Source organism: Heteronotia binoei, chromosome 10 (assembly GCF_032191835.1).
Source record: "Heteronotia binoei isolate CCM8104 ecotype False Entrance Well chromosome 10, APGP_CSIRO_Hbin_v1, whole genome shotgun sequence".
Classification (NCBI taxonomy): Eukaryota; Metazoa; Chordata; class Lepidosauria; order Squamata; family Gekkonidae; genus Heteronotia; species Heteronotia binoei.
The window spans coordinates 29,311,565-29,325,337 of record NC_083232.1 but is presented as its reverse complement, the minus strand read 5'-3'; the positions used below and the strand labels follow the sequence as shown (position 1 = coordinate 29,325,337).

At 40.1% G+C, this 13,773-nt stretch overlaps 1 protein-coding gene across 1 annotated transcript in view; it reads right to left on the bottom strand.

Moving 5' to 3' along the window:
- Nucleotides 1-7,356: 7,356 nt before the first annotated feature.
- KIF5B (kinesin family member 5B) overlaps nucleotides 7,357-13,773 on the bottom strand; it is a 38,728-nt gene continuing 32,311 nt past the window's right edge. Inside the window, exons 21-26 of the mRNA XM_060248183.1 lie at nucleotides 13,270-13,330; nucleotides 13,117-13,188; nucleotides 12,908-13,012; nucleotides 11,947-12,163; nucleotides 11,199-11,351; nucleotides 7,357-9,803 (exon numbers count right to left, since the gene is read on the bottom strand). Coding sequence (XP_060104166.1) covers nucleotides 11,215-11,351; nucleotides 11,947-12,163; nucleotides 12,908-13,012; nucleotides 13,117-13,188; nucleotides 13,270-13,330 — 592 coding nt within the window. The 3' untranslated portion in view covers nucleotides 7,357-9,803; nucleotides 11,199-11,214. The remainder of the gene's footprint in view (nucleotides 9,804-11,198; nucleotides 11,352-11,946; nucleotides 12,164-12,907; nucleotides 13,013-13,116; nucleotides 13,189-13,269; nucleotides 13,331-13,773) is intronic.

Below are 13,773 nucleotides of genomic sequence, written 5' to 3'. Positions count from 1 at the left end.
CTGTTAGAAACTAGACAGGGGACTATGTGAACCACTGGTCTCATCCAGCAGGGCTACTCTTAGGGTCACATATATAAGCCAGGTATATAAGAAGGGGACAGCAAAAGATGAGATGGCTGGACAGCGTTACTGATGCAACAAACACAAATTTGAGCAGACTTCGGAGGATGGTGGAAGACAGGAGGGCCTGGCGTGACTTTGTCCATGGGGTTAAAGAGTCGGATTCGACTGTGCGACTGAACAAACTTGTTTCAGAGTGGACTATTCATAAGGTAAGTCTTAAAAATAGGAAAAGCAGATGGATAAGGAAAAGTAAATCGAGATACTTTGGAGGATACCATATCCTGAATCTCGTTCTTCCTTCCATTCAAAAACAGCACCCCAATTTCTCTCTCCACCCTTATTTCAGTCATTTATTGTACATATTAGAATAATGAAATGCATCCTTTGCAATTTCCCTGCGACCTATTCAACTCACAGTTTCCAGGGAGGAAGAAACATCGCTGTGCACAACTGACAGTGAATGATGCTAGGCTGAAATAAGTGCTGTCTTTGCAGCAGTTAAAGATGGATGAGAGCAAAGTGGTATTTATTAGCAGACAAATGCCACCCTCTCCCAGCATGTTTCACTACAGAAGACTGCAAACAAAGGAAATAAACCACAGGCAGCAAATCCACAGAGCTTGACAATCGGTGCCACATTGCTTTGAATGCTGTTTTGTTAGCCTGTCCATGACATGACCTATGCTTCAAGAGGCATAACTGAATTTTGCACAGATCAGGGTGAATTAACGGTTAGTCCCCTATCGACATGATTTAAAGGCATACCGATATTCCAGCCAGTGCCAGCGCAGAATGATTTCTCCCTTCATATAAGCAGCACTAATCCGAGCTGTTAGATAATTATTTTAAGCAAGAAAAATGCACCTTCCTTTTCCTTTCTGTTGCCGCCTCTCCCAAGTGAGTGCGACTTGGTTTTGATCTCTATTCCCTGCATTTCTCTCCAAGCTCCTCTTGTCCCAAGAGGAACAATGTTTGCCTTGTTTCCATTCAGTGACCTGACGCAAAAATTAACACGCTTGAGTGGCTGTTCCACTATATTCCATTGTGCTAATTTCCTTCAAGGGATGACGTCAGGCGAAAAGGGAGAACCAGAAAGAAGGCCAATCCTGCTGGGTCTTCAGCCACCATGCAAAAGACCGCTGCCCACACCCTTTGGTCAATTAACACCACCCTCCACAGAAGTTAGATGATGCAGGGGATCAAAAATGAACAAGACGCAAAATACATACTGTGAACTGTGAGGGGAAAATCACATTGTACCGCATGGGGCCTAGCCCATGGCAATGTCTGCTCTCTCTGTCTGCGAGGCAACTGCACACGCATATAATGCCAACATCTTTCAAAGGAAGGGCGTTGATGAGGACATTTACCCCCCAAAAGGATCAAGAATGTAAGATGACCACCCTTTTAAAAAAGGGTCATACACAAAAATGAGATTGGATTTATATCCCACCTTTCACTTGGGAGTCTCAGAGCAGCTTACAATCCTCCTTTCCCTTCCCTTCCCCACAACAGACACCCTGTGAGGACGGTGGGGCTGAGAGGGCTCTGAGAGAACTATTCTTGAGAGAACACCTTTGAGAAAACTTATGACTGACCCAAAGTCACCCAACAGCTGCTCCTGGGGGAGGTGGGTCTCAAACCTGATTCTCTCACATTAGAGTTTGTGGTCTTAACCCCTACACCAAACTGGCAAAAGGTTATTACCACCTCTATCTGCAGCACTTTTGTATGTAGTTACCAGCCCTCTCTTCCCCGGGCCACAAGCAGGGGATGAAGATTTTTTGGCTATGCAGCCATTCTGTGGCTATGCCCACCACACTGCATTCCAAAGGTGCCCACAGGTTGAAAAGCTGGGGACCCCAGTCTATGCCACAGGCAACTTCATCAGGGTTTTTTTTAAGCTCATTTGGGCAGACTGGGCTTTACACCATTCAAATGCATAAAGAGCACACGGGGCATTACTGTTCTTACACAGTAGGGATGCCAGACTTCCCAGTGGGGGCAGGAATCGTCCATTGGCAGACCCCACCTCTCCATCGCTGGCCGGCCAGGAGAACTGCCACCCAAAAAATGAAGGAACACTAGAAATTAATCCAACATGTTTATGTGACACAGAAGTGACATAGGCATGTCAGGCAGCGACACTCTGGTTTTTGGGCAAAACTCTGTGGTAGATGCTAATTTTACCAGGGTTTTTGCCCAAGAGTCAGACTGTCACCCCCCAACATGCCTACATCACCTCAGGTCATGTAGGCACATTGCATTAATTCTTGGCATTTCTTTTCCACTCCTAGTAAATGTGCTCCCCATCCCCAGCTGTCTGCCCCAAGGGATCTGGAAACCCTATTATACAGTCTTTCCTTAATGGCACTTTCTAACAATAAAAAGTCTGTTAGATGCATTAAGATTTATGTTGGAAGGGACCTCTAGGGTCATCTAGTCCAACACCCTGCACAATGGAGGAAACTCACAAATACCTCCCACTAAATTCACAGCATCTTCATTGCTGTCAGATGGCCATCTAGCCTCTGTTTAAAAACTTCCAAGGAAGGAGAGTCCACCACCTTCTGAGAAAGCCTGTTCCACTGAGGATAACAGTCAGGAAGTTCTTCCTAATGTTGAGCTGGAAACTCTTTTGATTTAATTTCAATCCATTGGTTCTGGTCCTACCTTCTGGGGCCACAGAAAACAATTCCACACCATCCTCTATATGACAGCCCTTCAAGTACTTGAAGATGGTGATCATATCACCTCTCAGCCTTCTCTAGGCTAAACATCCCCAGCTCCTTCAACCTTTCCTCATAGGACTTGGTCTCCAGACCCCTCACCATCTTCATTGCCTTCCTCTGGACCCGCTCCAGCTTTTCTATATCCTTCTTAAAATGTGGTGCCCAAAACTGAACACAATACTCCAGGTGAGGTCTTACCAGAGCAAAGCGATACCATCGCATCACGTGATCTGGACACTATACTTCTGTTGATACAGCCCAGAATTGCATTTGGCTTTTTAGCCACATCACACTGTTAGACAACAAGGCAGAACAGCTACAAGAACTTGTTACAGCCCTAGGTGGCCCCCATGGCGGGTGAGGGGAGGGAGGATTGTTGCAGAGAGCTCTCCAGTACAACACTCCTCTCCTTTCCACATAACCCTCTGTGGTATTACTGAGACAGCACAGGCTCAGTAGATAGAAGGGCTTCTGCTCAAAACCACTGCAAGTTCAGGTACCATCTTTGCAGAGCAAACACAGTAACAAACAGCAGCATTTATTTACAGTGTTGCCACCCCTGCCCCCCTTCTGGTGAACATATTAACTATAACGTTTCTAAAGTAGTGTTGCTGGTATTAATATCCTTTAAACCACCACATAATGGGAAGCAATTTATATTTTCTACCTGAACCCAGCCACTGCATCTGTAGGCAGGGAAAGTCCTTAAGTTAATGATTTTTGGTCATTCTCTACCACTTTAAAGGCACAAGAGCCCTGTCAGGAATAAACTGGCAACTTTATTCCAAATTCATATTAAAACACAGCTGCAGCCTAGAGCCAGTATTTCAAAGATCCATAATGAATGAGGATCTTTCAAGATCAATCACAGCAAATGTAACCATTTGTTAGGCCCAAAATTTTGTTCACATCCATTATTTACCTTCTTAAATTAGTAAAGAGGCAGTCATGGAAGAAATTCCTTCTTTGTTCCTCCATAATTTAAATAATCTGCTCCTTTGCTTTAGTCTCCCAGATACAGCATTAAATACAAATGTCTGTTTCTATGGTTACAAAGATCACTCCGAGGTACAAGAGATGATCAATAAAACATGCCAGATGCCTCTTTGAAGTCTGTTAGAACACATTCAACCAAGATCTTTTAGATAATTTCAATGGTACTAAATGATCAAAAGCAAGGCTTTTGAGGAAGGGTATATGACCGAATGTGTAACTAGCAAAGATCTTTATGGCATATTTCTGTACATTTTTAAGCTGTGCAGACGCTATCCAATGCCAAGTCGCAGCAGACACCACAAAAGGATCGGGGGGTTGAGACTCAAATACAGCAGTTATCTTACACCGCAAGCTACATTTTACTTGGAGGCTTATTTGGGTCGCATCTATTATTTACAAGATGATAGACATGTTACAAGAAAGTTGTGGTATGCTTTGGGTGCTTTTAAGCTCTCATATAAAGAGAAGCATTTACAAAGAGCAGAAATTCCAATGGTTACATAGGCCTCCAATTCCTTTCTGCATCAGTGCAAGTAGGTCTCCTTTCTGACAAGCTCCAAATACATGCATCATAAATAATGGTGAATAAGAGTATGACAGAAACAAGGGAAACTGAATGGGGAAGTTCAGCCTCTTGCAGACAGTAGCAGCAGCATTTGATCTACATCAAGAGCTTTCTCTCACAAGAGAGACGTCAGTCTGTTGCCACAAATGCACCTAGCTTGTTTTGTAAACTTAAGGCAATGTTTGCAGGAGTCTACTTTATGCTCCTCCTCCAAACAGGAAAGGTAAAGACCACATTGGTCTGTGGACAGGATTTCTCTTACAGGCAGAACAATTCTTAAATGTTATGCACTGTAACAGGAACACACAGCTCACATCTAAATAAATTTTTCTTTCGTAGCATTTATATAGTTTGAAGGAATGGAGAATGAGAAGGTCCCTTTAGCGGTGGCAACAGCTTCTGTGGCCGTTAAGGAAGACCTGACAGATGAGCACAGCCCTGTGCATTCCAGGTACACACAGTGAGTGGCCATTATGGGCAGGGAGGACCTCTAAGGCACACAGCTTCTAGAGCCCCAAAATGGGCCATGGCAAATGAATAACTCAGAAGAATGTCTATTTCAAAGGGCATTAGGATGGAGCTCAAGAGGCACAGTCATGAATAAGCAGGGGCTCCAGATTCCCTTATTCAATCTCATTTGGAGAGGTGAAAGAGTCCTACAGACTATATTTCCTTACAAATGCTGGTTTTAAAATATGCCATCAATGGCTGCATCCTAAGAATTCCAGCACTGCTTTTTAGGTCTAAGCTTGAGAAACAAGCGGTCAGTATGAAGAGGGGCAGAATTTCAGCATTCTAACCAGCAAATTGAACAATGCAAAGTTTATATGAAACAGTTTACAATACGAAGGGACAGAATCACGTTTCTCTTATGTGGGAGGGAAAAGATTCAGTGGTCAGGATAATGTTTTTAAGCAGTTTGCTAAAACTTGTATTACCCACAAGTAATCAATTGCAAAGAGTGTCTCTCTCATATATATATAAATTACAGTTACAGTGATTTGGCTTTGAATACTACCAATCCTAATTTCCCCTTTGTCATGCCTCAAAAGCCCACTGCACATATTTTGTTGTAATTGTGGAAATCCTGACTTTGTGGTGAAAGGCACAATCAAGCCCCTAGCACAAACATGCAAAATGCTGCTGTAGTTAGAGAACTGTGATATCTGAGGTATTTTATACAAGTATATGGTACTAATTTAACAGTAAAGTAATCCACTAAAGACCCAGATGAGTTACCCAACAGACACAGACACACTAATATTGTCTCAATAGCTACAAATTTGGTTTGTGTCTGTGTGTACATGTATATGGTATTTTAGTGTGTGTGCATCTGCACCTAGAAGTCATGTTGACCCCTGATGACTGACCCCTACTGGGGGCCGAGGATATTCAGAGGTGTCTGAAAGCCTGCCTCTGTCTTCTTGACTGATATTTCGACAGTCTTCCATCCAGGTACTAACCACAGTTGATGCTTGCCTGGGCTATCCAGGTCAGGGTCAAACTTAGAATTTTTCTCTGTTCTCCATCCTTATCTTAGTAGCCACTCTTCAAATTTTAAGCATAAAAACTGTCCTCTCTCCTCCCTTGTTTCAATCCTATTTTTTTAAAAAAATCTAACTACATCATTCTACATGCATTCAACAGCTAAAGGGGCAGAGAAGCCACCAACATCTTTCTTTAGCCACTTGGGGCTTAAAAGGGTTTTCAGTAGACCTGGGTGATGCCCAAGGGAAACATGTCCAAGTTTCTGCTAAGTTAGTTACCAGGCAAAAACACTTAATCAAGCCTTTCTGTCTTGTCTGCAGCAAAAGCTGCATTATTTCCTCTTGATGAAGTCACCACAGTCCAATGGATACATCAAAGTTACCAGATTTGTCTTCTGGGGCTTCCTGCTCCACATCTATTAGCTGTGCATTATAACAAGGTCACTTCCCATGTGACTTTACAAGGAATAAGAACAACAAATGCAAATTCCAAAATGAGCAAACAGAGCTCCCTGAAGTATCTGGCCATTTGCACATTATAAAATCCACGACTTCCTACTTTTTAAAAAATGCTGTAAACTTAAAAGAAAAGTATAAAATGTAAGCAAATTACACCACTTTTTCCCTCCAAGGCTTGGTCATGACGGAAGGGCTGCTGCACCCTCTAGTGGCTATGCATTCATAAAATTATTAACGGATTAAAATAGGCACAACCAGAAATTACCGAGGCTGCAAATTATAAACAGTAGCAAACACTGACATCTAGAAGTTTAGAGCAGGGAATGTTTTCTTAGTATGGAAGGTGGTTTTCTTGAGAACAGAATTTGAACAAGGCTTTCAGTACAGTGGATCAGGACTTTTACATGCAAGATACATTGGACTTCCAAGCTATTCCCAGAAAGGAATTCAGGCTGACTTTGAGAAGCTCTTGGGATTAATTCTGACCACATAACTCAAGGGAACAAGTCAATGTAATAATTACTTAACAACTAAGAAATCTGATGTTTTGACCTCAAACATATTTATCAAGTGGCCCATACATGGCATGCGCATGTACACAACACACAAGGAGCTGGATCCCAAATAAATTTTCTGAGAATTAAAGGGAGACAATTTTGCTGCTTTCTCCTGTTCCTTTGCAGAACCTCAAGTCATCTCAGGCTGTTCCTCAAAGTCCTCAGTCAGCGTGGGCCAAACTAGATGTGATGGGAGTCCATGGGCCTGACCTGTGGATACCACCACCATTTTAAAGTAATTTTTAAAAATGCTATGGGGGTAGTGCTGCAGACTGAGGTGCTTATCATTGCCCCCCCGCCCCCCTTTCAAGAGCCAAAATGGCCACCACCCCTCACAGCTAACTGAAAAAACTCCTTTTCAGAATTGGACTTCAACAAAATATTGCTCACCCTATCTTCAAAACATGGCAGCACCATTTTTCCTATGCATATTAACTGGGTCGTGTGTATTGTGCTAACTTATCAAAATTTAAAAGATTATGTAGATCTCAATGAAGTTCACTGAAATTCAAAGATTTTATTTAAACACAAAAAACATTTACAGCATGCAGGTAGTTAAAACTATATGGCATCTTTTCCAAACCATTTATTTTGTGATGCATCCTCATGTACTGAGAATAAACCACTGTGTCCACAAGGCAGACTCTTGTCATTTTCGGTCTAATTTGGAGTTACATAAAGAAATACATCAGTAAAGTTATGCAAATAATTTAGTTGATCTCCATGAATAAATAGTGTTCTTTTATCTCACTCAATTCCTATCCCCAAGCCATTTTTAAATGGCCTAGAGGAATAATTAAAAAAAAAACCCCAGGAGTGTAAATTGGAACAGCAATCCTTTTAAAATTCTATTGCAGACTGAAGATCTTAAATTTACAAAACCAGTTAACTGTCCTGTTCATGCAACCTATTGTAGGTGATCCAAAGAACTAAAATAGGAGTTCTTTTTAAAGTCTAAGTTGCAGTTCTTGGTAAACTTCATAAAAGGTTAAAATAAAAAAGCTTAGGTATAAAAAGGATGTACATTTTGAGCTACATGCTAGTTACAGTTTATTTAACCGCTTAATTACACAGCCATGTCAGCACCAAAACCCGTGATACGTTACTTACAGGAATGAAACTACCATAACAGCCATGAGAAAATATCCTGCTTCATTTGAATATATGGCCAGGAAACCAGACTTACTGCATCAATTGAATCAGGACTGAAAATGTATGGTTACTGTTGAGAAATTGACATAAATTGAGAAATGCAACTTCAAGCATGACTTGCAACACCTTTTTTCTTTTGTATTAGTCCCCTTGTAAGTTACAGAATTAGTTCATTTTGGGTTTGGAGTGTGAATTCAAGCACAAAAGTAATAGGTTTAGGGTATGAAAATCCCTAAATAGTGAGGGTCTGGCTGATAAAAATCCAGCCTCTAAAAACAAAATTATATATAAAAAGAAACAAATCATAAGGAATAGGAAGGAAATGACTACCCAAAGTTTCCCGTTACTAAGCTTCATAATACAAATATTTTAGTTTGTGTAAAAAAAAGCAGCCAGTCAATCCTCCAGATCAAACGGAAGTGCTTGCGAACGTTTTGCAGCAAGCTATAAAACTGGCATGGACTTGCTTCAAAAGAGCCGTCGTTCAGAAATCTTCACCACTGCAACATTTATTCTCTTGCCTGCTACCATCCTAATTCTGGTCTAATGAGGAAGGAACCTTCTATTGTTTTTTAGCACCCCATCAAAGGCATTCTTTGACTTTCATGTGATGTAATTACAAGTGCTTTTTTACAGGGCATTTTTTTTTTCATTTTTAAAATTGCAAAAGAGAAAGGTAATATAAAATGGCCCGACAAAGTACTCTGGAAGAAAACATTTACAGAAGTCTAGATTTACAAATAAGTTACAGTACAGTTTCAGTGTAGCACAATTCCCACAACCATCTGACACTTCTGGCCATTCTGAACACACTTGCCTCCTTTCTGTCTTCAGTTTGTTCCTTGTTTTCAAGTGACTCACACTCCCTTTAAACTGAAAACCCAATTTGTACTTTGCAGATAATTAGTAAAACCACAGCTGGCAAAAGAGGTGGTCTACAATGTCCCAATTGCTCACCACTGTACTTAACACCATTTATCCAACCCTGGTGACCATTAACAGGCTCTTCAAGATGAAGCAGAATGTTTTCACTTCATCACACTATTCTGTGTCTATTCAGGAACAGGATAGATGAAAGAAGTCATTGCCAAGTCTTTCTATGTAAACTTACATTTACTACTTGCTACACAGTATTAACTCATTAACCTGATAACAGAGATTTAATCACATAGTAAAACAGCCTCATTAGAACATAAGTTTTTTTTAGTTCTACTTCTGAGACTTCAGTGCCTTAGGGCAGTCGTCATAAGCATACCTCAGTAACCGAATACTGTACAAATAATTTCAGTCTTATGCTCTATACAGCCATTTGGGCAAACTTAATGTACAGTGCTGCTCTAATTCAAGAGTGGGGTCAAGTAGTGTTATTTAAAAGTGGTAAAAATTAAAACATACTTTAACATTGTTCCACATTCCCTAAGACCATAAAATATACACAAATTAAGCTAGGATTTTTTTTTTAAACTAGGATGTTGCTTAACATACATTCAACTTGGCACAGTGCAGACTAAATTTAAGACGTGAAAGACAGGATTGTGTAATGGAAAGAGCTACATTTTATAGTTACAAGTCGATTTCCCAAGAGGGACAATTTTCTCTGTAATTTTGTTGGGAATCAGCCAAATCTGTAGAATGACGAGAGCTGTACAGACCAGTGTAAGTTTATACAATCCCCCACCCCCGCCCCCAAAAATCCTACAACTCCCAGTAAGAGACAGATACAGAGATCACTGTCACGGAATGACTCTCGTTGCACAATACCGATCTTCATGCTGCATGTACTTCTCAGCATCTACAAAGAACCAGAGAAACTTATTCTGAGGCTAGAAATATAGGTAACTAGCTACACAAACAAGATGTTTGTAGTTTTACGAAAACATGCAAGCTTTAAACCACACCACTAGAACTGTTTCCAGTCTTCAGCAGGATAATTAAGGTGACAAGCAATATCGGAGAGCTTTTATGCTGGCTAGGATGAATTCATTTCCCTCCAATGTTCTCTATGGGAGATTTCTTCAAGTCCCCTTTAGCGAGAGACATTGTCTATGCGGGTCAAGCTTGCCGGATTCCATCCAGCATATCTTATTGAACTGCAACTGTATACAAATCTCTGGAAGGTTCTGTTAGATAGTCTTTCCTTACCGTCCTACATTCAAGAAAATGGGATTGATTGCCATTTCTTACTAAAAGACAACATAATCGATATCACAAAAGCTGTTGCCAAATTCTTGGCTGAAATTGTTAAAAATTATTCTAAGCAGGTTTTATTGTGATCTTAATCTTAGTTTAGCCTTTTATGCTTTGAACAGACATATCTGATTGTTGCTTGGTTGACAAGTCTCTGTATATCTCTTTTCGTTAAGCCAATAACGGTATGATTGGATTGGACTAGAAATATAACTAGTGACACAAACAAGATGTTTGTAGTTTTATGAAAACATGAAAGATTTAAACCACACCACTAGAACTGTTTCCAATCTTCAACAGGATAATTAAGGTGACAAGCAAAATACTTATGGGAATCACGGTTGTACAGTATGAGAAACAAAAACATCATGAAACGAACTAGCTTACAATATAATATGTGTTATAATAAGACAATTTAATCCAATACATTGTGAGTTAATCACTGGAATGCAATCAAACTGATCAAGTACAATAAAATACATAATTCTTAAACACATTAGGTAGAAATTATCCAGGCATATTTTACATCCCATAAGCAGTCCAAAAAGCAATTTAAAGACCACCTAATAAAGACTACATAATGCATAATCCACAGGCTGAACTTCTCATATGAAAAGAAGAATCACCAGGGAAATCTCTCATGGTATTTGGGATAAGGACTTCAAGCACAGACTTGTCATCAAATGAGTAAAATCCTGGCAGACATTTGATAAAGACAGTTTCAAGAAGACCCTTTTTCAAGAGTTGGCAACCGTCTAATTGTGGTCCTAAAAGCCTTCTGATAAGTAGTATCTGTAAGTATGCAGACTGGAGACTGCATGTTGTATTTTATGTTACTGTGTAAATACTGCTGTCCTCTAACTGAGCTACAGTGCAAATAATTCTTGTGCTTTTAGGACTTCGTAATTTTTTAATTTCATACCCCGCACTTTCCTAAGAAATACTTTCCTTCCTTTACAATTTTATAATGAAATAAATAAGAATTGAGTTAAAAGCCAACCTGTATGACGTAGATGTTACACTTTGTCCTGTCGTCCTCCACCTCCACGGAGGGCAACGGGCTGGCTGTTCTGTGTAAAAGCACCTCCCCCCCGAATTGCACTTGGATGAGTTGGAGAAGCTGCTGGATGCTGGCCAGGGCGAATAGGCTTAGCTGCATGGAAGAAAAGGGTTAAAGATGAAGCAGACCACAGGACTTATGAGGACTGCCACTTCAATACAATTAACTCTACACATTATATGGGAAAATATTCTGAAGTGTGAGGATGAATGGTGTCATTTCTTTGACTTCCCTAAACCTATGATGTTTGGAAGTCTTCTGGCAATGATCCCACTGACAACACAAACAGCACACCTTTAAGTGCCCAGAAGAGCACCTAACCATAATTGAGAACACACAGGTTACCAGTTTTGTATTATATCGTCACATACATTTCTTGCATGCCAACAGTCTAATGAAAGTAATATTTAGAAGCTTGCACTTCTAAAATATTTAAATCTGCAAGTGTGCAGAACAGCTAACAGTTGCCCTAAAAATGCACAGAGTACTGACGTATAAACTGTAATTGTTTTTTCCAAATTACTAACCAACTTGAGACAGCAACAACACTCAAAAATGCATCTTTGTGGATCTCTTTGTGTATGGCATGCTTTAAAACAACATGCCATACACAAACATTTATTCTCAGCCAACACACATCACGCACATTCCACCTGCAGTGACTATGCTGCTCCATTTTCCCACTTACCAATCTGTGCAGAATGTGCCTTTCTGATCATATTCTTCGATCTGACAGCTTCTTTAATACGATCAACTTCTTGCTGATACCGCTTGCGATCACGAGATGCATTCTCTTTGGCTTCTTTCAGGGCAGACTCCAAAGCCTTAACTCTCTCAGCTGTAGCTCTAAGTCGTTTCTCCAGTTTTGGAAGCTCACAGCGAAGATCTGCATTATCACGTACCAGCTGAGGGGAAAAAAACCAACACCCTTCATATCCAGCTTTGCTGCCAAAGGAATCTCATTAATTCAAGATTACAAAAAGCCAGAGGTCAGAACACAGAGAAATGTAAAATATGAACCACCAATAGATTTGGAAATCCATGTGCAGTAATAGCACAAGCAAAAAAATTAATTGAGTGCATCTGTCTCTAACCTTAGCCACAGTTAATGTATATAAAGAAATGATTCAGTGTAGTATAATTTTGCTGTTAAAAAAAATTGCTTCAAAAATTATAGGGTAACAAGGAAGGTAAGAGAAATCTGTATTTCCACTAAAAATGACAAAATTGGTCAAACAAGATCTTCTTAAAACCTCTAGCGACCATTGGCTGAAATATGGAAGGCAGCTCTTCCAGGTGAACAGTCAAGAAACTTTCTCAATTTCCCTCAAGTTTTAACCACTGAAAGAAATGAGTGACATTGAACATCAGCAACATCTGTTCAGGATTCAATATCCTCCACTGTGGTTTTAAAGAACAACTAGCTGCAATGGGAAAAATAAAACAAACCAAGGCCCTTTAAAGTGTCAAAGTTGACAGGAGTTTTTGAACTTCCTTCATTAACACATAGAATAGAGTAAGAAATATTAGCCTAAAAGTCACAGTTTCTTGAGGCATCACATCAGTCCAAGGACTCTAGGATCTACAAAAGTGACCAAGTTTTCATAAATCTATGGTCAAGGTCACAGAAGCTAGCAATGCAAGAATACCTGTTTGTGGACTTTTGTGAGCTGTTCAAGGTTATTTTCCAGAAAAGAGATCTTCTGCTTTTGAGCAGCACTACCCCCAGTGTCATCAGAGTCAATCTCAGCACTCTGTAGGAAGGAAGAAGAGCAATCTATGAGTTTAGCTTCCAAAGAAACCAGCCCAAAAAGTGGCAGCAAACTTTGAAACAAACCCAGTTAACATTCTGCATTACCTTCTTCACTCTGGTAGCCAAATCCTGAACAAACAGCTTCCTCAGATTGTGCAGGGTCTGAAGTTCTTTGGCCTAATAATACAAGATCTTTTAGTAACATTCTAAACTGAGAAACTCAACCATGTAAAAAACCATTCTGCATAAATTACTTACCACAGTCTCTTCCAAACCTTTCAAATCTTGCCTTGCTTGTTCTCGCCTATCTTGCATAACCCTAAAAGTAACAAAAATTCAGATTCAAAACTTTGGAAGAAACAGAGGCTGTCAATCCGAGGTTCAAACTGGTTTACAATAATGCGACACACAAAGGATATGCATCATAAAACCTCAAACTCAAAGAACTGCCTCTGCGTCTCAGAACAGAACACTAAATTCTTATTGAAGCAAAGCAATCCTTGTCCACGTGCTGAAAACTGAGAGGTTAGGCTGCAGTAAGCTTTATGGGAAGCCCGTCTACATGGGATAGGGCATGGGGGAGAATATAAACTTCCAACATGTTTTATGCATGGCATTCAGAATGGTCAGTGATATGTGAAGAATATACCCTGACCATGTGTTCTCAGCTTCTCCTGAAAAAAACAGGTCAAATCACAAACAATTTTGTTTAAGGAGCTAACAGCTTTGTCAGCAGAGAGAGGAAAGGATAATTGAACTTAT